Here is a 26,332-nt window from a genome sequence, read left to right as displayed (position 1 = left end):
GCCATGATTGCACCACCCTACTCCAGCGTGGGTGACAGAGCAAGACTGTCTCTAAAAAAGATTTAAAAAGAAGGAAAAGTATCAATACATATTTTATTGCAAAAAAGTACCAATTTTTTTCCCTAAAATCTGTATCTGAATCTGGTAACTTCTACTTGGTTGAGCAAAAGGTACTATTTTAAGGTACATAATATAAAAATGGAAAAAATAAGTATACTCATATCATCAAATACTTTTTCCTAATGGTCACCTATACTCTTTATACAAACAATTTCAGACAAAGTTCTCAGCATGGAACCAACAGCAGCACATGCACTTGATGTCAACTCAGCATACTACAAATAAACCACAGTGTCTGGCTTAGTACCATAAGAAACACTGGAAAAATTAGTCCTTATTCTAATAATTAGCCCCAAATAACTTAATAAATTATCACTTGCTTCACCTAAGGTAGTTAGACACCTAGGAATTCTTCCAGCATAAAACATTAAATAACCAGGATTTACTAGGCCCATCAAGTACTTATGCTCCATGAACACATGGCAATTGATTCGTTTTATTTTCTTCTCAGTCCAAATTTTTATGATACTGCTGGTTTACTTACATAGTAAGCAGAGGCCTACCTGTCCTTTAGATAAGCTTTCCCATCTATCAGGCCCTTGAGGTAAAAGAGAATGAAGTAATTCCATCCGTTCTCGTAATGGAGGTAACAGCATGGTTGCTCCCACTGACAAAGTTTCAATTACCACCTAAAATCAAGAGAGAAAAGTGTACTGATCGGCCTGGTTCTTAGTTTTTAATAAAAACACACTTAAAGTGAATTCACTATTAGGATCATGTTAAGTCTAAAAAAGATGGCATGATAAAAAAGAAAGCACATAAGTCCTCCTTCAGATGCCTTTAAGAAAGCTATGCGCCGGGCGCTGTGGCTCAAGCCTGTAATCCCAGCACTTTGGGAGGCTGAGACGGGCGGATCACGAGGTCAGGAGATCGAGACCATCCTGGCTAACACGGTGAAACCCCGTCTCTACTAAAAAATACAAAAAACTAGCTGGCCGTGGCGGCGGGCTCCTGTAGTCCCAGCTACTCGGAGGCTGAGGCAGGAGAATGGCATAAATCCGGGAGGCGGAGTTTGCAGTGAGCTGAGAATCGGCCACTGCACTCCAGCCCGGGCGACAGAGCGAGACTCCATCTCAAAAAAAAAAAAAAAAAAAAGAAAGCTATGAATAAATATTTTGGATTTGCCACTAAGTAACTAATCATCAACCAACAAATATTTAGTGTTGATTCTATAGCATTCAGCCTGGTAAGGCTCCGTGCAAAGTGATTCGGATGCAGAAATGAGTAAGACAGACAACATCTCTGCTTTCATGAGCCTACAGTCTAATGGGAAAGAAAGACTCTGAGCAAGAAAGTATAAATGTGAAAGGAGTCACACAGGGAAAGTAAAAGGGTGCAGGAACTTGCCTGAACACACAAACATGGCAATTCACATGGCCTATGGCTCATGGCAGATCTCCCTGAAGATTAGACATTTAAGAATTACAGAATTAGTAGGACCTGGCTAGACAAAGGTCCAGGTAGTGGGAACAGCATAAGGAATAGTAGCTGCATTATCTTAGGCCTCATAACTTCTTTGGGTCATGGCTTCTTTATCAGTAAAAACAGTGTTGAACTAGATAAAATCCATAGTGCCTGTAAGTTCGAATACTCAATTTTTCTATAAGTCAATGTTCTATTAACAATCATTGAATTACTATAATGACTGAAAAATTCAAGTACACAAGAAGAATAACCCTTCCATCAAAAAGCATGTGTCCTCTAACACAGTCAAGAACAGAACAAATCTTTAATGACTTTCTCAGGTTACTCTACTCAAACTAAAATAAAGCTAAAATCAAAGTAAAATCAAATTTTAGCTGTGGAAATTCAACAAAGGTGACTAAGGATTAAGAACTGAGTGCACATATTCTGTTTCCAAAAGGCCATCTAAAACAATGGGCAAGGGTTGGGCAGATAATTCAAAAAGACTCCCCTCCCCAAAATGGAAAAGGAAAATCAGCATCAAAATTTTGGAAACAGAAAGGAACAGATTAAGGGTAACTGACTTAAAAGATCTGAAATGGCTACACCCTAAGTCAAAAATGAGAAAAACCAAACAACACTTTGATTTATACTGTAGAATTCCTGGAGGCTCATACACTTCTGCAAGAGGGAACAAAGGAAGAGCTTAAAACAGGATTGGTTGAAAACTGGTTAAGATAACAGGCACAGTTGAAGGCAGGAACACCAAACTAAAATTGGGTGATTTTAAGACAAAGTGTTCATTCTGAATATTGAGACTCCTAAACTCTTGTTCCCTACCAGATGATTGTCACTCAGGTTTATACCTTCTGGTAGTAGCTTAGAAGAGCCTTCCTTTGAAGAATCTCACTAGCCCAGTAGAAAAGACTTTAAGTGACAGGCATGAAATGTTACCTTCCCCTAAAATACAGCCCAGCCATATCAATCTACAAGAAATTTGATAAACCTCATCCCTGTGTAGAGAACTTTCAGCATCAATCAGCCTTTCAGCATCACACTTCTTTTTTTTTGAGATGGAGTCTTGCTCTTGCCACCCAGGCTGGAATGCAGTGGCACGATCTTGGCTCACCGCAACCTCCACCTCTGGGGTTTAAGCAATTTTCCTGCCTCAGCCTCCCAAGTAGTTGGGATTACAGACATGCGCCACCATGCCCAGGTAATTTTTGTGGTTTTAGTAGAGATGGGGTTTTACCATGCTGGCCAGGCTGGTCTCGAACTCTTGACCCCAGGTGATCTGCCCACCTCAGCCTGCCAAAGTGCTGGGATTAGAGGCATGAGCCACCACGCCCAGCGACAGCATCACACTCTTACCCATTATTGGGAAGCCAAAGGTTATTAGAATTTTGAGGAAAGCCTTTATTATGAAAGAGACTAAAACTAACAGAAATGGTCTAATTAAACAAAGAAAGTACACAGGGAGAAACAAGAACAAAAATTAGTATCTTCAAAAAGTGTAAGTCAGAATGGAAGGCTATTAAGAAAGGAACACTTCGAGAATGAAGAGCTTTTATAAATTAAAAAGATAAAAGAAAGAGAAAAATCTCAATAGAAGGGCTAGAACACAGAATTAAATTTCTTATAAAATAGAGGGGGGAAAAGATGGGAAACAGGAAGGAAAACACAAGAAAATTAAGAGGACTGGCTCAGGAGGTCAAGTATCCCAATAATAAGGAGTTCCAGAGAGAAAGAAAGAACACAGAAAACAATGAAGAGGCAATCAACAAAACATTTCCAGATTTTTTTTTTTTTTTGTATTTTTTAATAGAGAAGGGGTTTTGCATATTGGCCAGCTGATCTTCATTTCCTGACCTCAAGTGATCCGCCCACCTTGGCCGCCAAAAGTGCTGGGATTACAGGCATGAGCCACCATTCCTGGCCAAGATAATTTTTTAATATTGAAGGCTATGACTTTCCCCACATCAGTTCATATCATTTTGGAATGTGAGAACACAAAGGACAAGAAGAACTTGCTATATAGCATCCAGAGAGAAAAACAGATTTCCATACAAAGGATCAAAAATTTGAAGCTCACTGATTTTCTAAGTAATACCATTGAAAACTAGAAGACAATGAAGCAATGACTTCACCAGTCTTATGGAAAAATGATTTCCAATTTAGAATTTTATGCCTAAACCATTCATGAAGATATTCAATTGTCAAACTATTTAAGTGTGAGCATATTTTCATTTAATGTATTTGCTATCAATTCTCTCTCAGAAGCTACTGATGGATGAAGAAACCCAGCAGAAACCACCTTAACCATGTGATTGAGGCTGACATTGTCAGTAACAAGATTTATGGATATCATTAAACTCATGTAATAATATACCAAGGACACATTATTTCTGTGGTATCCTTGCCCAAAATACATAACTCAATCCAATCATGAAAAAATGACAGATATTCAATAAAATAATTAAATACTCATGAAATGTCAAGCTCATGAAAGACAAGGAAAGACTGAGGAATTGTTGCAGGACACTAAATTGTTACAGAAGAGAAGTAACAATTAAAAGCAATATGGGATCCCAAATAGGATCCTCCAACAAAACAAGGACATTAGTAGAAAATTGATAAAATCTCTAACAAGATGTTTACTTAATAGTATTAAACCAATACTAATTGTTTTGATAATTATATAATGGTTATGTAAGACATTAACATAATGGGAAGCTGGGTGAGAGACATACGAAAACTATTATTTATGCAATATTTCCTTAAGTCTACAGGTAGTTCAAATGAAACATTTTTTAAAAAAAGAAAACTCAGGGTCAAAGGAAAATGGTGGGAAAGCATACAAGAAACAGCAGCAATATGGTTACTGCAAATAGATAATTACTAGAAGTTTTGGAAATAAGAAAAGAGGAACACAAATAGCTGTAAACAGAAACAGTCTGTGTATAACATCCTGGAAGAATCTATCTCCAAGTACTCTTCTAAGATGGAACAGCTGTCAAAAAGACCCAAAGAATAAAAAGATAATCCAAAATATAATTTTTTAACTTTACTTTTCCTTATTTTATTCAAGTACTTTTATCCTTTTCAAAATCTTACACTACCCCATTTCTGATAAATATTAAATCATCACAGTTCCTACTCACCACCAGGATAATACTCCTCCAACCCCATTTCAGGGCATATGTCCCTCTACTTGAAAAGTCAGTTTATTGTTTTTTTTTTAAATTGACATACAATCCACATGCCACAGAATTCACCTCTTAAAAGTATAAAATTCAATGGTTTTTAGTCTATTCAGAGTTGTGCAACCATCACCACTATTCCATTTTAGAATATCTTCATTACTACCAAAAAAAAAAAAAAAGCCCTGTGCCCATTACCAGTCATTCCCTATATCTGCTCAAGACCTCCAACAACCACTAACGTACTTTTTTTTTTTTTGAGATGAAGTCTCTTTCTGTCACCCAGGCTGGAGTGCAATGGCGTGATCTCGGCTCACTGCAACCTCCACCTCAAAGGTTCAGGCGATTCTCCTGCCTCAGCCTCCCCAGTGGCTGGGACTACAAGCACGCACCACAAAGTTGGGCTAATTTTTGTATTTTTAGTAGAGACGGGTTTTACCATGTTGGCCAGGCTGGTCTCGAACTACTTATCTCAAGTGATCTACCCTCCTCGTCATCCCAAAGTACTGGGATTACAGGCATGAGCCACTGCACCCAGCCCACGAACATATATTCTATTGCTATGGATTTGCTTATTCTGCACATTTCATATAAATGGAGTTATACAGGCCGGGCACGGTGGCTCATGCCTCTATTCCAAGCACTTTGGGAGGCCAAGGCAGGCAGATCACCTGAGGTCAGGAGTTCAAGACCAGCCTGGCCAACATGGTGAAACCCTGTCTCTATTAAAAATACAAAAACTAGCTGGGCATGGTGCTGTGCACCTGAAGTCCCAGCTACTCAGGAGGTGAGGCAGGAGAATCGCTTGAACCCAGGAGGTAGAGGTTGCAGTGAGCTGAGATCAAGCCATTGCACTCCAGCTTGGGCGACAGAGCAAGACTCTGTCAAACACACACACAAACAAATAAATAAATGGAGTTATACAATATATGGCCCTTTGTGTCTGGCTTCTTAGCAAAAAAAAAATTTTTTTTTTTTTAATGAGAAAGTCTCACTCTGTTGTCCAGGCTAGCGTGCAGTGGTGTGATCTCAGCTCACTGCAACCTCTGCCTCCTGGTTTCAAGCAATCCTCGTGCCTCAGCCTCCCAAGTATCTGGGACTATAGGTATGTGCCACTACACCCAACTAATTTTTGTATTTTCAGTAGAGACAGGGTTTCACCATGTTGGCCAGGCTGGTCTCGAACTCCCGGACTCGAGTGATCTGCCCGCCTTCGCCGCCCAAAGTGTGCAGATTACAGGCGTGGGCCACTGTGGCCAGCCACTTAGCATATTTAGAAGGTTTAGTTAGGTTGTAGTATGTATCACTACTTCATTCATTTTTATGGCTGAATAATATTACATTGTATGAATATACCTAATTCTGTTCATTTGTTTATCAGTTGACAGACATTTGTGTTGTTTTCACCTTTTGACTATTATAAATAATGCTGCTATGAACATTCATGTACAAGTTTTTGTGTGGAGATATGTTTTCAATGTTTCTGGGTACAGACCTAGTAGTGGAGCTGCTGGATCATACCACAACTCTATGTTTAACTAAGGAACTGCCTGTTTTCCAAAGCAGCAGTATCATTTTACATTCTCATGCAGTGCATGAAGGCTCTACTTTCTCCACCTCCTCCAACGCTTGCTATTAGTCAGCCTTTTCGATTACTGTCACTTATTGGGTGTGAAGTGGTATCCTCAATATGGGTTTGATTTGTATTTCCCTAATAATTAATGATGTTGAACATTTTTTCATGTGTTTACTGGCTATTTGTATCTCTTCTCTAGAGATATGTCTACTCAGATTCTTTGTTCATGTTTAAAACTGGGGTATCTGTCTTTTTCATTGTTGAGGTGTAACAATTCTTTATATATTCTAGAAACTAGAACCTCATCAGATATATGACTTACAAGTATCTCTCCCATTCTGTGTGCTGTCTTTTCTTGAAAGTATCCTTTGGCCGGGCACGGTGGCTCAAGCCTGTAATCCCAGCACTTTGGGAGGCCGAGACAGGCGGATCACAAGGTCAGGAGATCGAGACCATCCTGGCGAACACGGTGAAACCCCATCTCTACTAAAAAAAGACAAAAAACTAGCCGGGCGAGGTGGCGGGCGCCTGTAGTCCCAGCTACTCGGGAGGCTGAGGCAGGAGAATGGCGTAAACCCGGGAGGCGGAGCTTGCAGTGAGCTGAGATCCGGCCACTGCACTCCAGCCTGGGCGACACAGCGAGACTCCGTCTCAAAAAAAAAAAGAAAGTATCCTTTGAAGCACAAATGTTTTTAATTTTGATGACGTCCAATTTATTTTTCCTTTGGTTTTTGTGCTTTTGATGTCACAGCTAAGAAACCATTGCCTAATCCAAGGTGATAAAGATTTACATCTATGTTTTTTATTTTTTTCTTTTTCTTTTTTTTTGTGAGATGGAGTCTTGCCCTGTCGCCCAGGCTGGAGTGCAGTGGTGCGATCTCCACTTACGGCAACCTCAGCCTCCCAGGTTCAAGTGATTCTCCTGCCCCAGCCTCCCAAGTAGCTGGGATTACAGGCGCACCCCTCCATGCCCAGCTAACTTTTGTATTTTTAGTAGAGACGGGGTTTCACCACGTTGGTCAGGCTGGTCTCAAACTCCTGACCTCGTGATCTGCCCACTCAGCCTCCCAAAGTGTTAGGATTACAGGCGTGAGCCACCACACCCGACCCATCTTTTTTTTCTTTCTTTTTTTTTGAGATAGAGTTTCATTCTTGTCTCCCAGGCTGGAGTGCAATGGTGTGATCTCAGCTCACTGCAACCTCCACCTCCTGGGTTCAAGCAATTCTCCTGCCTCAGCTGGGATTACAGGCACCCTCCACTATGCCCGGCTAATTTTTTGTATTTAGTAGATACAGGGCTTCACCATGTTAGGCTGGTCTTGAACTCCTGACCTCAGGTGATCCACTTGCCTTGGCTTTCCAAAGTGCTGGGATTACAGGCGTGTGCCACTGCGCCTGGTCCTATGTTTTCTTTTGTAAGTTTTACAGTTGTAGCTCTTTTTTTTTTTTTTTTGAGACGGAGTCTCGCTCTGTCGCCCAGGCTGGAGTGCAGTGGCCAGATCTCAGCTCACTGCAAGCTCCGTCTCCCGGGTTTACGCCATTCTCTCGCCTCAGCCTCCCGAGTAGCTGGGACTACAGGCGCCCGCCATCTCGCCTGGCTAATTTTTTGTATTTTTTTAGTAGAGACGGGGTTTCACCGTGTTAGCCAGGATGGCCTCGATCTCCTGACCTCGTGATCCGCCCGTCTCGGCCTCCCAAAGTACTGGGATTACAGGCTTGAGCCACCGCACCCGGCCTGTAGCTCTTATATTTAGGTCTTTAATCCATTTTGAGTTAATTTTTTTGTATATGATGTAAGGGGCCAACTTCATTCTTTTACATGAGGGTGTACAGTTGTCCGAGTACCATGAGACACTATTCTCTCATGAAATTGTTTTGGCACTGTTGTAGAAAAGCAATAAGCCACAGATGTATGAGTTGATTTCTGGACTCTTAATTCTATTCCAGTGATCTATATATCTATCCTTCTGACACAGCCACTCTATTTTTATTACTATAACTATTAAGTAGTATGTTTTTTCTTTTTTTGAGGCGGAGTCTCGCTCTGTTGCCCGGACTGGAGTGCAGTGGCCGGATCTCAGCTCACTGCAAGCTCCGCCTCCCGGGTTTACGCCATTCTCCTGCCTCGGCCTCCCGAGTAGCTGGGACTACAGGCGCCCGCCATCTCGCCCGGCTAGTTTTTTTGTATTTTTAGTAGAGACGGGGTTTCACCGTGTTGGCCAGGATGGTCTCGATCTCCTGATCTCGTGATCTACCCGTCTCGGCCTCCCAAAGTGCTGGGATTACAGGCTTCAGCCACCGCGCCCGGCTAAGTAGTATGTTTTGAAGTTGGAAAGTGTGAGTCTAACTTTACTCTTCTTTTTCAAGACTGTTTTGGCTACTCTGGATCCTTGAATTTCTGTATGATTTTAAGATCAGCTTATCAATTTCCGCCAAACAAAGCCAGCTGCAATTTTGAGAGTGATGGCACTGAATCTGTGAACCAATTTGCAAAGTATTGACATCTTCACAATATTGTCTTGCAATCCATAAACATGAGGTGTGTTACCATTTTTTTCGGTCTTCAATTTCTTTCAATAATGTTTCATTCTTTCAGTGTGTAAGTTTTACACTTCTTTTGTTAAATGTATTTCTAAGTATCCTATTCTTTTTGATGCTTTTGTACATAAACTTGTTTCCTTAATTTCATTTTTTGATTGTGCATTGTTGTATAGAAACAATTTTTGTAAATTTATCTTTTACCCTGAAGCTCTGCTGAACTCTTTTACTAGCCCTAATAGTTGTGTATGAGTGTGTGTTCCTTAGGATTTTCTACACATAAAATCATGTCATTTGCAAACAACAGTTTTACAACTTCCTTTTCAATCTACATGACTTTTATTTCATTTTCTTATATAACTGTCCCAGCTAGATATCAACTATAACTTAGTGGAAATCTTTATTTTATTCCTGATCTTAGGGGGAAGGTTTTCAGTCTTTCTCCATTGAATATGATATCAACTATAACTTTTTCATAGATGCCCTTTATCAGGTTAAGAACGTTCCCTTCTATTCCTAGTTTGTTGAATATTTTTATCATGAAAGGATGTTGAATTTTGTCAGATGCTTTTTCAGCATCCAGATAATCACACTGTTTTTGTTCATTTTTCTATTAATATGGTGTATTATAGTGACTGATTTTCATACTTTGAAAATGGGATACATCCCATTTGGTCATGGTGTACAATCTTTTAGGTAAGTTGCTGGATTTGGTTTGTTAGTAGTTTGTCGAGAATTTTTACATATATCTTCAAAATGGATACTGAAGAATGCATCAGAGTCCTTTAATAGCAGGTCTATAGTTTTTCTTTTCTTGCAATGTCTTGGTCCACTATTAGGGTAATACTGGCCTCACAGAATATAGTTGGGAAGTATTAGCTCCTCTTCTACATTCTGGAAGAGTTTGTGAAGAACTAGTGTTAATTCTTCTTTGAATATTTTGTGGAATTCACAAGTGAACCCATTTGGTCCTGGGCTTTTCTTCATGAGACTTTTCTTTAAGGCCAATAACTCTTAGACTTGCCCTTTTGAGACTATTTTCTAGATCCTGTAGGTGTGCTTCATCCTTTTTTATATATATATATTTTTTATCTCCTCTGTGTATTTTTTTTTTTTTTTCTTTTTTCTTTTTTGAGATGGAGTGTCAGACTATAGCCAGGCTGGAGGGCAGTGGTGCAATCTCGACTCACTGAAACCTCCACCTCCCAGGTTCAAGCGATTCTCCTGCCTCAGCCTCCCGAACAGCTGGGGCTCCAGGCACGCACCACCACATCCAGCTAATTTTCTTTTATTTTTAGTAGAGATGGGGTTTCACCATGTTGGCTAGGAAGGTATCTATCTCTTGACCTTGTGATCCGCCCACCTTGGACTCCCAAAGTGCTGGGATTATTACGCGCCCAGCCTGATTGTGTATTTTCAAATAGCCTGTCTTCAAGCTCGCTAATTATTTCTTCTGCCATCAATTCCGGTATTAAAGGACTCTGAGGCATTCTTCGAAATGCCAACTGCATTTATCAGCTCCAGAATTTCTACTTGATTCTTTCAAATTATTTTAATCTCTGTTAAATTTATCTGATAGGATTCTGTATTCCTTCTCAGTGCTATCTTGAATTTCTTTGACTCTCCTCAACACAAATATTTTGAATTTTGTGTCTGAAAGGTCACAAATCTGTTTCTCCAGGATTGGTCCCTGGTGCCATATTTAGTTCATTTGGTTAGGTCATGGATGGTGTGGATGCTAGTAGATATTGAAGAGTTAGGTATTTATTGTAGTCTTCACTGTCTGGGCTTATCTGTACCCATCCTTCTTGGGCTTTCCAGATATATCTTGGGCTTTCCAGGTATTTTAAAGGACTTGGGTGTTGTGATCTAAACCGTACCTGCTTTAGTAACATTGTGGTTCTTGCAGCCTCGTAGTAGTACCACCTTGATGGTCTTGGACAAGATCTGGGAGAATTCTCTGGATTATCAGGCAAAGACTCTTGTTCTCTTCCCTTACTTTCTCCCAAACAGTCTCAGTGTCTCTCTCTCTCTCCCCTCAGCCACCTAAAGCTGGGGGTGAAGTGACACAAGCACCCCTGCGGCTACCACCACGACGACTACACTGGGTCGGACCTGAATCCAGCAAAGCACCAGCACAGCACTGGGTCTCACCCAAGGCTTGCCGTAAGCACTCCCTGGCTATTGCCTATGTTCGCTCAAGGCTCTGTGGTTCCACAAACAGCCAGTGGCAAAGCCAGTGAGGCCGTGTCCTTTCCTTCAGTGGAGCGAGGTCTCCCAAGCCTCAGGTGGGTCTAGAGGTGCCATCTGGGAGTCAGGGACTAGAGTCAAAAACCTTAGAGGTCTACCCAGTATTCTATTGTACTATGGCTGAGCTGACACTCAAACCACAAAACACAGTCTTTTTCATTCGTGCCTCCCCTTTCCAAAGCTAGACGAGCCTCACCCCATAGCTACCGCCACCCAAGGCCACAAGGAGTATTGCCAGACAAGCATCAATGTTCCCTTAAGCTTAAGGCCCAGGGATTCTTAAGTTAGCTTATGGTGAATACTGCCTGGCCTGGGACTCACCTTTCAGGGCAGTGGGTTCTCCTGTAGTCCAGGGCAGGTCTAGAAATGCCATCTAAGAATCAAGTCCTAGAATCAGGGATCCCAAGAGTGTATCTGGTACTCTATCCCTCCGTGCCTGTGCTGGTACCTGAAGCCAGAAAGTCTCAGAGCCTCACCCAAAGCCCTTGACGTAGTAGCTGGGTATCAAGGCTGGTTATTCACAGCCCATGGGCTCTTAAGTTAGCAGGTGATGCATGTTGCCAGTACTGAGTCCTTTTCTTCAAGGCAGTGGGTTCCCTTCTGGCCCAGGGTATGTCTAGAAATGTCATCTGAGAGCTGGCACCTGGAACGGGGAGCCTTGTGACTCTGACTGGTCCCCTGTCCTGCTGTGATCCAGTGGTATCTAAGATGCAAGACAAAGTCCTGCCCAGTCTTCCCTCTCAAGCGGAAGAAAGGGGTCTCTTTTGGAGCCATGAGCTGTGTAGCCTGGTGTTGGGGTCGGGGTGGTGGGGGGTGAGCCAGCACTCCCTTGGTTACCCCAGCTGGTGTCTCAGTATGTCACGTGCCCCTCTGTCCACTGTCTCTGGTATCAGTTCAGCACTAGAACTCGCCTAAGAGTTGCAGTCCTTTTGGCCTAGGCTGCCTTTCAAGTTTACTTGGAGACACACAGCATTTTAGCCCTCAGTGGTGAATCTTGCAGGAATTCAAATTTAGACCACTGAGATCAGCGATTCCCCTCTGGCTAGGGTTGGTTTAAATGCTCCCTCTGTGGACGGGTGTCAGCTGAGTTTGGTCCAGTTTTCCTTTCTTCTCTAACAGGATAGCACTGAGTTCAATGTCTCACAATTGCTGTGTTCTCCCTCCCCCAGCACCCAGAGACACTCTCTGCACCATACTGCCACTGCTGCAGGGGGAGGAGTGGCACTGCCAATTCAGGACTGTTTTTTCTATCTCTTCAGTGCCTCTTTCGGCGATATGAAGTTAAAACTAGGTAATGTAAGTGCTCACCTGATTTTTGGTTCTCATGAAGGTGCTTTTTTCTGTGTAGAGTTGTTAAACTGGCGCCCTTAGCAGGGGGAATGATCAGTGGAGTCTTCTATTCCACCATCTTGCTCTGTCTCTCAATTTCCCTTTTGATTTCTGTAAGGTCAGTAGTAATATCTCATCTTTCATTCCTGATTTGAGTAATTTAAGTCCCTGTTTTTTCTTGGTTAGTCCAGCCAGAGGTTTGTTGATTTTGTCTTTTCAAAGAACGAACATTTAGTCTCCTTCATCTCCTCAACTGTTTTTCTATTCTTTATTTTTTAAATTTCACTCTAATCTACATTAGTTCCTTCTTTCTAATTGCTTTGGGTTGAGTTGGCTCTTCTTTTTCTAATTTCTTAAGGTAGAAGGTTAAACTACTGATTCGATATATTTCTTTTTTTTTAAATATAGATGTTTATAAGCTGTAAATTTTCCTTCAAGCACAGCTTTAGCTGCATTTCATGAGTTTTGGTATATTAAGTTTTTGTTTTCATTAATCTTAAGTATTTTAAAATTTATCTTGTAATTTCTTTATTTGATCCATTGATAATTTAGGAGTGCACTGGTTTAAAAATTACTGTACTTTCTATTATTACCTGCCAAAAGAGTTTATTTTCTGTATTTTGTATTACAAATATTTATTTTTAAGTTTCCCCCAAATTTAATATTGTATTATAATACTAAATATTCTTTTCCAAACTATACTTTCCTTATTTATAATCAGTATTCTATTCTAGGCCACTTCTTCCTCCTTAACCTGACCTTTCTCTCCTTAGCTCTGGTTACAGTTCTAGTAGATGACCCAGTCCACTTATTCAGTTACCACTACTGACCAAGCCATGCACTAGCTCCCTGCCCTCAGGAACTCATCTTCTGGTGAAAAAAGAGTGACAAGTTTATAAATAAGCAACTAGAATACAATGTGATGTAATGAGAACATACACAAGAAAAACCAAATCTGGTGGGAGGGCAGGAATAAAAAGTTTCTTAGAGATGGCATCTGACCTTTGTCTCAAAGGATGAGTTAACCAAAAATACTCTCACCAAGAAAACAGGAGTAAGAGAAACAACATCCAATTGAAATTGTTCAATGTACAGTTGAATATATTATACAGCTAAAATCTCAGAGAAAGATGTGATTTGAGATAGATTCACAAGTCCTATTCTCTTACCTCTTGGATTTCATCTGGGACAGTTGAGTCCATCAGTCTGAAGAGCAAATTTCGAAGTGGACCTGCCTGCCTCCCGAGAATGCTGGTAGCTACCCCTCCCGCAAGTGCAAGAGCAAGGTGATTTGAAAGTAGCTTCAGGCACAGCTTGAGAAAACTGTGGTGTTCTCTGAAACCAAATAAACTTCTATGAATTTTTGGAACATAAAAGTGCATGTGCTATCCAGTTTGGGTAACATTTTTTTCTCTTCAAAAATTTTGCTGGCCAGGTGCAGTGGCTCAAGCCTGTAATCCCAGCACTTTGGGAGGCCGAGGTGGGTGAATCACCTGAGGTCAGGAGTTTGAGACCAGCCTGGCCAACATGGTGAAACCCCATCTCTACTAAAAATACAAAAATTAGCTCGGCATGATGGCAGGTGCCTATAATCCCTGCTACTCAGGAGGCTGAGGAAAGATAATCGCTTGAACCTGGGAGGCAAAGGTTGCAGTGAACTGAGATCATGCCGCTGCACTCCAGCCTGGGCGACAGAGCAAGACTCTGTCTCAAAAAAAAAAAAAAATTTGTCAAGTCACGAACAACAGTAATTTTTAAAACACGATTTGTGAAATTATGAGTAACTTTTTCCTAGAAGTTATTATCAATAAGTAACTAAGTTTAGCTCTTTTCTAGATTATAAAAAAGTTCCACATAATTTGGGAAAACAAACAAGAAAGAACAGTAAGTCAAAACTCAAAAGGAATAATTTATACACATGCACACACACATACAAAACATACATATAACATACCTTGATGAAGGGAAAGGGAGTGGGGGAATCTCACTGTTTATTTTATCACAGTATCTCTCAAGAAAAGAACGCAGGTGTGAGAAGGTACTCTCTTCAAGATCTACACAATAAGGTCGGTGCCATGCAACAACTTGTCTAGAAGGACACATAAGAAAATAATAAAAGTCTTTAAATGACATTTTTATCCATAATCAAAAACGAAAATTAAAACATATATTGGCCAGGCATGGTGGCTCATGCCTGTAATCTCAGCACTTTGGGAGGCCAAGGAATGCAGATCACCTGAGGTGAGGAGTTCAGGACCAGCCTGGCCAACATGGTGAAATCCCATCTCTACTAAAAATATAAAAATTAGTCGGGCATGGTGGTGTATGCCTGTAGTCCCAGCTACCTGGGAGGCTAAGACAGGGGAACTGCTTGAACTTGGGAGGCAAACAATGCAGTGAGCAGAGATTATACCACTGCACTCCAGCCTGAGCGACAGAGTCAGAATCCATCTCAAAAAGTACATATATATGGCCGGGCGCGGTGGCTCAAGCCTGTAATCCTAGCACTTTGGGAGGCCAAGATGGGCAGATCATGAGGTCAGGAGATCGAGACCATCCTGGCTAACATGGTGAAACCCTCTCTACTAAAAAATACAAAAAACTAGCCGGGCAAGGTGGCGGGCGCCTGTAGTCCCAGCTACTCGGGAGGCTGAGGCAGGCGAATGGTGTAAACCCGGGAGGCGGAGCTTGCAGTGAGCTGAGATCCGGCCACTGCACTCCAGCCTGGGCGACAGAGCGAGACTCCGTCTCAAAACAAAAAACAAAAAACCCAAAAAGTACATATATACATTAAAGCTGAATGACTTCAACAAGATACAAAGAAGACATTATTGATTATGAAAGTGATATAACCTTTCGTTTTAGTGACTAAGGAAAACCAAGAATTTGCCATCTTTAAGAAGAAAATATACAACCACCACCTGTTTTGGAAGGTTTGGATATCCACTCACCTGAAAGCAGAGGGCTGAGTCACATGATCTACTAAAGCCCCTCTGGTTCTAAGAGTCCAGAAGATGTATACTTCATATTAAGAAAAATATCCTGACTCTATAGAGTGATATACTGAAATCTATTAAAAGACAAAATCCTGAAATTTCTTGTGAATACTTTTAAGATCTTGGGACCCAACTCTCTACATATGAAGTGGGAATTTGGATATTTAATGCTAACAGCAAATTATTTATATTCAACTTATTTATTTTGACTTTTGCGTTAGAGGAATAACTATCGATAAATACTTTTAATTGGTTAGAATATCATTTAAAAACTCTTTGAGTCAAAGGCATAGAATGCAAATAAAATACATTCTAAGCTATAGATTAGCCCATGTGTATCTGAAAATATCTGAAAAAACCCAAACATTCTTTAAAATTCAATCTCCTAATAGTGACTAAAACTTACCTACCTGATTGACTAAACACACACAGCACTTTAGGAAAAAGCTAAGGTTCTGCAAAAAGTAACCTCCTTGATTTAAAAGTATGACAATTTTTTTTTCAAAAAAAAAAAATTTCAAAAAGCAACCAGATAAAGAGCGCTGTGGTTAAACATTAAATCAATAAAGCCTAGTTCTGATTTTGATTATTTTAAGTTCCTCTTGATATGCAGCCATTCAATTTTTTTAAATCAGCATGTAGAGATGAGAGAGAATTCAAAATGTTTAAAAGACAATGTCTTCAATACTGGGTATGACTTCTTGTTTCTGAAACATGTCTAACCTCAACATTCAAATCAAAAGAAATCTAATGTCATTTCTATGATAGAGAAAAAGCAACACTATATATGTCTATAAGAGTATTTTATGAACAAAGCACAACTATTTCTGTTTTTATTAGTGTTTCTACTTTCTATTGGTGTCTCTTGTGTTAAAACACACAAGATTTTTTAAACAGAAGCACTCTTACCTGTCCCTAGGAAGAGCAGTCCAGGCTAGACTATGTGATGTTCCAGCTGAAATCTGCTGAATAGCTATGCCATCTAAGCCACTCACTTTCTTTGGTTTAGTAATAGGACCTGTGGAATTTCCCTGACCACATTGCCCCATTGAATTATTGCCCCAGGCATAAACTTCATTATCTAAAAACAAAATATAAAGTATTATATAAAAGAAAAGCCAAATTCAAATGTAATGTATTTCACAAGACAACAGTTAATTATTTCCTTAAAAACAAATGACTTTACCATGAGAAAGAGCCAAACAATGACTGTCTCCAATAGAAACATCAACTATTCTTGTGGCAGCCAGTTCTTCAATAAGCTTGGGTCTCAAAGCAGTAGCTTCTGAAGAACCACAACCTAGACAAGCTCCGCAGCCCCAAGCATAGACCTGAAAAAAACAGAAATACACTACACATAACTTCCTGAGATGATTAGATTGTTGGCTTGTTTAGGGATAAATAAAATCTATGAAACTAAAGCATGGTTTGATAGAACTTTCTGATGTTAAAATCATTTTGATCATTTTAAAGATTGTTACAGCAATTTATCATGCTGCCTTTAAGCGTTCACTGTATAGGCAAACAGCTGATCTGAAAATAAAAATAATTGGTCATAGAAAAAACAGAAAGGTCTTCAGAGAGGGTCTGCTAAACTACTAATTGGCTTGCAATTTGTTGTATTTGCCCCATCTTACCAGCTTTGAAAATACTGTCTAAAAACTTCTCCTTTATGTGTTTCTCACTATTCTGGTGAGATTTAAGATCAGAACAAGGTATGATCATATAAAATGGATTATATAAATCACAAAACTGATGTTTATTATTTAGTTTTAGAAATACCTCACCTCATTGTTACAATAATTATCACTTACAAAGAGGGTCATGTGAAGCAGTAGCAAGATAGTTCCCCTTTATCATCTTCATTTTTGACTAATCAATACCAAAATAAGCACTAACTGATTTAAGATGCTTGGGGAAAGGGTTAGGTGGGGGGAAAAAATTTTGTCTTTCGCAAGACAAATAGGTGAGTGACTGCCAATCTGGCAACCCGAAATCAACAAAATCAAAACAATCAGCAATCTGAATGATTTTTTTTATCTTCAATAGATTTTGGTAAGGTTATATAGACTGTTATCTTTATGCCATCAAATTTGAGAATTTGTCTTTGTCTTGCAATTATTTTAGGAAAGACTGCTGCTGAGAGATTAAACCACTTCAATTAAAAAAATAAGGAGCACTGTACAGGTGTAGTGGCTCAAGCCTGTAATCCCAGCACTTTGGGAGGCTAAGGCAACAGAATCACCTGAGCTCAGGAGTTCAACACCAGCCTGGACAAGTGGCAAGACTCTACCTCCACAAAAATTTTAAAAATTGCTCAAGCATTGTGGCACAGACCTGTGGTCCCAGCTACTCGGGAGCCTGCGGGGGGGAGAATCTCTTGAGCCCAGGAGGTCAAGGCTGCAGTGAGCCATGTTTGTGCCACTGTACTCCAGCCTGAGCAACAGAGTGAGACCCTGACTTCAAAATAAAACAAAATAAGAACATATATTTGTACTTGTTTCCAGATAACTTACTTAAGTATAGAATATAATAAAATTCCAGTACATAAGGCATATTTTAGGAGATGTTAGGAACTAAAGATAAGGACAATGAAATAACGTATAGTCAAAATCATCACAGAAAATTTTCCTGAATTACTCATTAAGTATAATATACAGTCATGTACCATTTGGTCAATAACAGACCACATTATACAACAGTGGTCCCGTAATATCTAATGGAGCTTTGATGCCAGTATTTTTACTGTACCTTTCTTTTTTTTTTTTTTTGAGACGGAGTCTCGCTCTGTCGCCCAGGCTGGAGTGCAGTGGCCGGATCTCAGCTCACTGCAAGCTCCGCCTCCCAGGTTCACGCCATTCTCTGGCTCAGCCTCCCGAGTAGCTGGGACTAGAGGCGCCCGCCACCTCGCCCGGCTAGTTTTTTGTATTTTTTAGTAGAGACGGGGTTTCACCGTGTTCACCAGGATGGTCTCGATCTCCTGACCTCGTGATCCACCCATCTCGGCCTCCCAAAGTGCTGGGATTACAGGCTTGAGCCACCGCGCCAGGCCTACTGTACCTTTTCTATGTTTAGATACGTTTAGATACATACTTACCATTATATTACAATTTCTGAAGGTATTCAGTACAGTAACATGCAGTACAGGTTTATAGCCTAGGAGCAATAGGCTATACCATATAGTCTAGGAGCATAGTAGGCTACACCACCTAGGTTTATGTGGTACTCTCTACAATGTTCTCACAATAACAAAATGGCCTAATAACACATTTCTCAGAACATATCCCACTGAGTGACACATCACTGTAATACTGTCACTCAGTAAGGCCTACAAAGAGTTTTCTCTTGCAGTGTTCCTTCAGTTTGGCACCAGATGAGAAATACTTGGCTTGCCTTTAGAGACTGGGCCATACTGTATAGTATGGTAGGAAGTAAGTACAGAAGAGGCCTGAAAGGGCTGAGACAGACTGAGGGAAAAGCAAATGTTGATCGTCATTTCATGCTCAAGTTTAATGGTAAAGAGAACTACTCTTACCCTTTAAAAGTATTTCTGACTTTACTTTTTTCCATGCATATATATTTGATTTCATATAACTTAAGGTACTCATAATACAACTATTCTATACAGTAAACAATGTACAAGTTCTCTTGGAACTTGGAATTCAATGTAATGGATTTATTACTATTATTATTATTATTACTATCACCACCAATAGTTGAATAGTACTTGATACTCTACAAAACTCTCAATTCTAATGATTATCTTATATGATCATTTGTATGCAAAGCAGAAATTATTACTCCCTCATAACAAAAGAAGCACATGATGCTCAAGGGATGTGTTATTTGCCTGTGTGTATACATCAAATACATAAGCATCTTCTAACTTCAATTCATGGATTCTTACTACAAAACCAATAGTGAGAAATACATAGAAGAGATATTTTTAAGGCAGCAACTAGCTAATGTAATGATGAATAGCCTGAAGATTTTTAGGATACAAGGCATTCTAGTTTCTCAAAGAATAATCAAATTCTATGCTAATTTCAGCTTTTCTGCTCATCTGCCTTGTGAATTAGTCATAAAACACTTTTATACCACTGCCTGACACAAGGTGGCCTCCTATACATGACAGAATAAGTGGTCAGCTCACTTTTTTACTGCCATCACTGATGGATACACAGGGACAAATATTGTCAGTCTATAACTATACCTGGCTCCTCCCTATTCTCAACAAATAGGGTAAGAGTGAAAACACACATGTAAAAGTTCAAAGCTTAAAAGCTATTAAAGTGCAAAGCTTACGAGCCTTTATAAAGGCTCATAAAATTCTGATGATCCTAAGCTTGACTTTACGCTGTTTCTCAGAAACAACTAACTCTCTCAGATTATTTTCCATACCTAAGTGTTCTCTTTACCCTCCTTTTTGATCACCCTCTTGCCTTCTTAATTCATATCACTGGTTCCATCAAGATCTAGTTCAGCTTTCCCCCACTATCCAGAATGTTTTGGAAAAGGTTTAAGGGAAGCTAAATGCTAAAACATTTTAGAAAATCAGTTTAATACAAAGAACAGAGGCTCCACCCACTAAGGTTTACCTGGGTCACACAGGCCAGGTTAGAAAACCTGGTTCCTTCTCAGATACTCTACTTCAAACAGAAGAAAATATTTCATTTCAGCATGTTGCCTAAAAATGTATTTATTTGAACTTTAAAATTTAAATACAATTATTACTTTTTAGTCACCTCATCCTTTGAAATACTCTAAGCCTTTTATACTCATCCCTTAGTCCTACCTGCCCTGTTGACGTCAAAGCAAGTGAAGACTGGCTCCCAGCACAAACTTTGCGAATGAACATTCCTTGTAAAGCTTCAATAACTTTAGGCTTATACACTCTGTTGGTATCACCATGACCAAGTTTACCTATAAAAACAAACACATTAAATAATTTACTTGTTTTAAAGAATCTCTCCTCTTTTTAACACTACCAAAGTTGATAAAGAGCTCTAATGTTTCCATCACTAACCTGACAGAGTTTCTGATAGCTGAGGATGCTAACAAATGAGCATTTTTATTACAAGAAAGTTAACAAATATCCACAGATAGCCTTTTATATCTTAATTTCAAGCAACTAAAATCAAGCAATTTAAAATCACTTTAAAAGAAACAGAAAACTATTTTTCTGTCTTTCTCCCCCTTTAATGGCTATATTTCTAACTTTGAATTTGCTGACATAATATACAGGTATGATACAAGAATATACATGCATATAATTTTTCATAAACTTTTAAAAAGAATCAATAGCTCATGAAATTGAAAATCTGACAAATCATTAAAGAAGAAAAACAAACGTCCAACAATCTACAAATCCAACCACACCAGGAATAAAAAAAGTATAAATTAAATATCATTTTCACTATTGAAATTATTTAACTAAATTCGATACATGCTGTTGTTGAAGACTTTGGAGAAGTAAGCATTCACATTGCTAGCAGGAGTGACTAAAGTAAACAAAGATTTAGTCATTCATTGTGTTGTTGTTAATACTGAAAAAAATTAAAACCATCTAGATACTCAACAATAAGAAACCGGTTTTATAAACTGTGCCACCATCAAATAAAAGAACACTTCGAGCCACTTAAAAGAATGATGCAGAGTCATGCTTGTTGATATAAAAAAGATACTCATGCCAGGCACGAGGGTTCACGACTGTAATACAATCACTTTGGGAGACCAAATCTGGCAGATCACTTGAGCCCCGAAGTTCGAGGCCAGCCTGGGCAATAAAGCAAAATCCTGTCTCTAAAAAAAATATAAAAACTAGTCAGGCGTGGTGGTGCGTGCCTGTAGTCTCAGCTACTTGGGGGGCAGAGGCAGGAGGATCTCTTGAGCCCAGGAGGTTGAGGCTGCAGTGAGCCAGGTTTGCATTACTGCACTCTAGCCTGAGTAACAAAGCAAGACCCTGTCTCAAAAAAAAAAAAAAAAAAAACTATTAAAGTAAAACATATATATGTCAAAACGTATGTAAACTTATATAAAATATACACATATAGCTATACTTTGGTTTTTTAAAAGACATCTAAGTAGAAATGTGTGTAAATATTTGTATAAATGTATATTTATTTAGAAGTCTATTTCCAAAATGTTAACAATGGTTAAAGTAACATTTGTGAAAGCTCAGTTGATTTTTTAATTTCTACTCATCTGTATTTGAGTCTTTCTACACTAGGCATATATAACTGAAAAATAAATTTTTTTAAAACTCAAGAAAAAAGCCAAAGCTACTGATAAATAATGTTTTACATACCATTGTCTCCTCCTCCAAAAGACCATACAGTTCTCCCATCTTTAGACAGAGCAATAGTATGTGAACTGCCACAAGAAACCTCTCCTACATTGCTAATGTCTTTTACTAATGTTGGAATATTTCGACTATTGCTGTCACCATGACCTTGGATAAAACACACACAACAAAGAAACAATGTTAACTCTTTTTCTCTAGGCCTTGACTTCACAAGTAGAATAAATGTTATAACTTTAAAATAGAATTGAGATTTTTTAAAAATGCAATGCAATATGAAAAACAGAATCATTTCTAACATCTTCTCAATCTTCCAAGCTGCTCCTAAACTGGGTCATAGTCACTTCAGTGAACCATTAGAATATTCTTTTCATGCTCTCCTCACAGCCACTTACCTTATGTTGTCCTGTTTCATGCTCATGTTGACTTGTTTTCATTACCCACTAGATTATAAACTTCAGGATCATGATGGTATTGCTTTTATCCCAGAAACCCTACAGTATCTGGTCGTAATAGGGCACACTCAGTAAGTGCTTGCTAGATTTAATTACATCTTAAATATCAGCACTAAAATCTAGGTCTTAGTCTTACCTACATAAAATTATCTTCCTCTGAGCTTAAACTAACAAAACAAATGACAGTCTTTGGCCTAGTAAATCTACTCTCATGGCTTCTCAGTAACTTAATCATTTCTATTTTTCTGGAAGAATAACTTCCATTTTTAAAAAATCTTACCTAATCTTCCAAAGTCTCCTTCACCCCATGTGTATAATTCCCCATCCTCTGTGACGGCAGCACTATGTCTGTATCCAGCTGACACACAAACAACTACCTGCATTGCACACAAGTAAATACGATGAGCATGCACATGTTAAAACATATAGTCTGTATTTGACCCTGTACACAGGGACTTCACAGATACTAATATTCAAACCCATCCAGGAATTTCCATGTACAGTTGTGGAGGCTATGCTCAGGACAAGGATGACTGGCTAAGGGTTCGTAGCGCTGAAATACATGCCTGTAATCCCAGCACTTTGGGAGGCCAAGGCAGGCAGACTGCTTGAGCTCAGGAGTTCAAGTTCAGCTTGGGCAACATGGCAAAACCCCGTTTCTTTTAAAAAATATGAAAATTAGTCAGGCATGGTGGCGCATGTCTATAGTCCCAGTGACTCAGGAAGCTGAGTTGGGAGGACCACCTGAGCCCCAGGAAATCAAGGATGCAGTGGGCTGAGATAGCGCCACTGCACTCCAGCCTGGGTGACAAAGTGAGATCCTGTCAAAAAAAAAAAAAAGAAAGAAAAGAAAGAGACGATGGGAGGAGAGGGGAGATTAATAAAAAGAGAAGATATGGGCTCAGTTTCTAATGGTTCCAATTATTTGTGTGGGTCCTTGGCAATTACTTAGCTACTCTAAATGCCTCACCATTCAAGTCTCTATTAAGATGCCACCTCTTCAAAGAGCACTCTCTGACCTACCTCATTACCTAATACCACACCCTGCCCAAGGTAATCTTTATTGCTCATTTTTTTCTTTAATATGATCTGAAATTATTTCATATGCTTGTTAACTTATTATCTCTATTCTGAAGACTAAAGGATTAAAGTAGAGACCTTACCTGTCTTGTTCACTGCTACACATCTAATGCCTAAAATACTGCCTGACACTTGAAAAGTGCTAAATGTCTGTTAAATGAATGACTCTCGGTTTGCTTATCTGTGAAACAAGGATAATAACTACCTTACAAGACTAATTATAAGAATATAAGAATTAAAATTCAATAATGTATATAAAAAGGTGTTCTGTAAACTATAAAGCAGATATACAAAAGATTAAGCCAAAGGGTTGAAGGGGCAACAGCAGAAAGACCACATCAAAATCTGAAAGATATTGTCAATTACAACACCAATGCATCTAATTATTTTTATAACCAAAAAGAAAGCACATACCTTTCCTTGTAGAGGTCCCTGAATAAGCTTGGGATATTTCTGTGTTGAACTATTTCCATGCCCCAGTTTCCCATAATCACCATCTCCCCAACTGAAGACTTCTCCTTCTGTCGTAAAAGCTAAAGTATGACCATCAGATCCTTTAGAAGATGAAACCTTTTTAATGGATCTGTGAGGTTCGAATGTTAACTTTTTTAAAGTTGACTGATTATTGGAGTCTCCAAGGCCCAGTCTCCCATAGCTGCCTTTCCCACAAGCTCTAACAGAGCCATCCGTAGAAATGACAAAAGTGCAGTACTGTCCAGCTTCAATCTATAAACAAAGAATCATAAATATAAAATACTTCTGTGAGTATCAAAGTATAATATTTAAGGCTGATTTTATCAAAGAGCCTCAAAGGAAGTCTTACAGCAGAATATGGCCTGATTCTCCAGAGAATTAAGGAATATACAGAAATGTAAGAGAACACGAATGGCCTTTTCATGCTCATGACTTTGTTGCTGAGTTCAAATTCTTCATGTATATGTTATCTTTTCAGGTTATTGTCCAGATTATGATTGAATGAAACAACAAAGTAAAATGCTTAATATCCTCTTATAACCGAGAATGGCAAGACATAAAATTTTCCTTCCTATAAATTCCTTAGGGTACATTATGACAAGAACCATATAAAATGTATTCTAAACCTATTTGAAAAAAATACATTTTAATGAAAGTAACAAATAGAAAGTTCTAGCTGGGCTATAAATGTAAAAAAAAAGTGCTCATAAGAAAATGAAAGGCTAATCTAGCAAAAAGAAATTCCAGTTTTTATTTACTTTTTTTTTTTTGAGACAGAGTCTTGCTCTGTCACCTGGGCTGGAGTGCAGTGGTGCAATTTTGTTTCACTATAACCTCCATTTACCAGGTTCAAGCAATTCCTGCCTCAGCCAAGTAGCTGGGATTACAGGCACGTGCCATCATGCCTGGCTAATTTTTGTTAAGTATTTTTAGTAGACAGGGTTTCGTCATGTTGGTCAAGCTAGTCTCAAACTCATGACCTCAAATGATCTACCCACCTCGGCCTCCCAAAGTGCTGGGATTACAGGTGTGAGCCACCATACCTGGCCTTTATTTACTCTTATTTGCCATTTGTGGTGAACTTAACGGTAAAGTCTGTTGCTATTCTTAACACTTTTTAAAAATCGAGATCCCAATGTAGTTATTCAAAAGTTGGAAATGCTGTCAGGGATACTGGGGACTAAAAATGTATTTTTATTTATTTATTTTTTTTTTTTTTATTTTTTTTTTTATTTTTTTTTTTATTTTTTTATTTTTGAGACGGAGGCTCACTCTGTCACCCAGGCTGGAGTGTAGTAGCGCGATCTCGGCTCACTGCAACCTCCGCCTCCCAGGTTCAAGCTATTCTTCTGCCTCAGCCTCCTAATTAGCAGGGACTATAGGCATGCACCACCATGCCTGGCTAATTTTTGTATTTTCAGTAGAGATGAGGTTTCATCATATTGGCCAGGCTGGTCTCGAACTTCTGACCTCATGATCCACCTGCCTCAGCCTCCCAAAGTGCTGGGATTACAGGAGTGAGCCACTGCGCCCGGCCAAAATGTATTGTTCTATCAAAATGAAAAAAACTAATGCAGTATATAGATCAGAAATAATCATCGATAATTTTCACTCATTTAAAAAATACTCAGTATTATTTAATGCAAATAAACATGAATATACACTAGATTATCTACCAGTTTGTAAGCTATTTAGAAAACTTACCGTCTGTGCATCAGAGAAACTAGGAGCCAGTTTCGGTTGCAGTATTTTCTCCTGTGTACCTTCTACCAACTGATGGCTGCTATTGCTCCCCCAAACATAAACCTCACAGGTTTCGGAGACAATGGGAGCATCACCAGTCTGAATACTATCTGGGCTAGCACATGTTCTCGAATAATCAGAAGCCATTCTGCAAACCTATTAAAAATTTAAAATATGCAACAAATAGTCAAGACAGTTTTAGTCTGGGCATTTTTAAATATATATCCTCTGAAATTACTGTTGCCTTTCCTTCTAACACTCTTAAATGCTCAAAGAACCTATTAAACAAAGATAACTAGACTATTTACTCACATGGAATAAACCACTAAAAGACACTAATAAAGTGGCAAAAGTGGGAAAGGGGAGACACACAATCTTTTAGCTAAACATTTTATTATTGCATATAAAACACTGTAGAAAAACAAAGCTTAAGAAATAAAGTAGAAAAAATCAGCATGGATAATCTTAACACCCTAATACAATAAATTTTACGTTTTAAATATATGTCCTTCCAGAATTTTTCATATACAAATTCTTTAACACAGTCACCACACTGGATACATAAAAATGACAAATTGCACAAAAGAGTCATGCAAATCCATGTCTACCTAGTCTTCATGATTGAATAGATAATATTCCATCTAGTAAAAAACATCACAATGTACTCAACCACTTCCCCACCCCCAACTTTTTTTTTTAAATAGGTGGGGTCTCACTATCTTACACAGACTAGACTCAAACTCCTGGGTTCAAGCAATCCTCCCACCTCAGCCCCCCAAGTAGCTGAGATTACAGGCACGCATAAAATCATACCTGGCTCCATTTTCCTTTAATAGGGCATTTATAGTCTATTTATTGTTATATAG

General features: G+C 39.0%; 1 protein-coding gene across 7 annotated transcripts in view; it reads right to left on the bottom strand.

Moving 5' to 3' along the window:
• HERC1 (HECT and RLD domain containing E3 ubiquitin protein ligase family member 1) overlaps positions 1 to 26,332 on the bottom strand; it is a 231,466-nt gene that overhangs the window by 122,510 nt on the left and 82,624 nt on the right. For all 7 annotated transcript variants that reach the window (XM_033189823.1, XM_033189828.1, XM_033189825.1 and 4 more), the window contains exons 4-13: positions 25,428 to 25,622; positions 23,664 to 23,975; positions 22,450 to 22,546; positions 21,721 to 21,864; positions 20,209 to 20,336; positions 16,600 to 16,744; positions 16,323 to 16,494; positions 14,372 to 14,506; positions 13,587 to 13,752; positions 624 to 749 (exon numbers count right to left, since the gene is read on the bottom strand). In XM_033189823.1, the coding sequence (XP_033045714.1) occupies positions 624 to 749; positions 13,587 to 13,752; positions 14,372 to 14,506; positions 16,323 to 16,494; positions 16,600 to 16,744; positions 20,209 to 20,336; positions 21,721 to 21,864; positions 22,450 to 22,546; positions 23,664 to 23,975; positions 25,428 to 25,622 (1,620 nt within the window). The remainder of the gene's footprint in view (positions 1 to 623; positions 750 to 13,586; positions 13,753 to 14,371; positions 14,507 to 16,322; positions 16,495 to 16,599; positions 16,745 to 20,208; positions 20,337 to 21,720; positions 21,865 to 22,449; positions 22,547 to 23,663; positions 23,976 to 25,427; positions 25,623 to 26,332) is intronic.

The sequence above is a fragment of the Trachypithecus francoisi genome, unplaced genomic scaffold, assembly GCF_009764315.1.
Source record: "Trachypithecus francoisi isolate TF-2019V2 unplaced genomic scaffold, Tfra_2.0 Lachesis_group3, whole genome shotgun sequence".
Taxonomy (NCBI): Eukaryota; Metazoa; Chordata; class Mammalia; order Primates; family Cercopithecidae; genus Trachypithecus; species Trachypithecus francoisi.
This window is presented reverse-complemented; position numbering and strand designations above follow the sequence as displayed.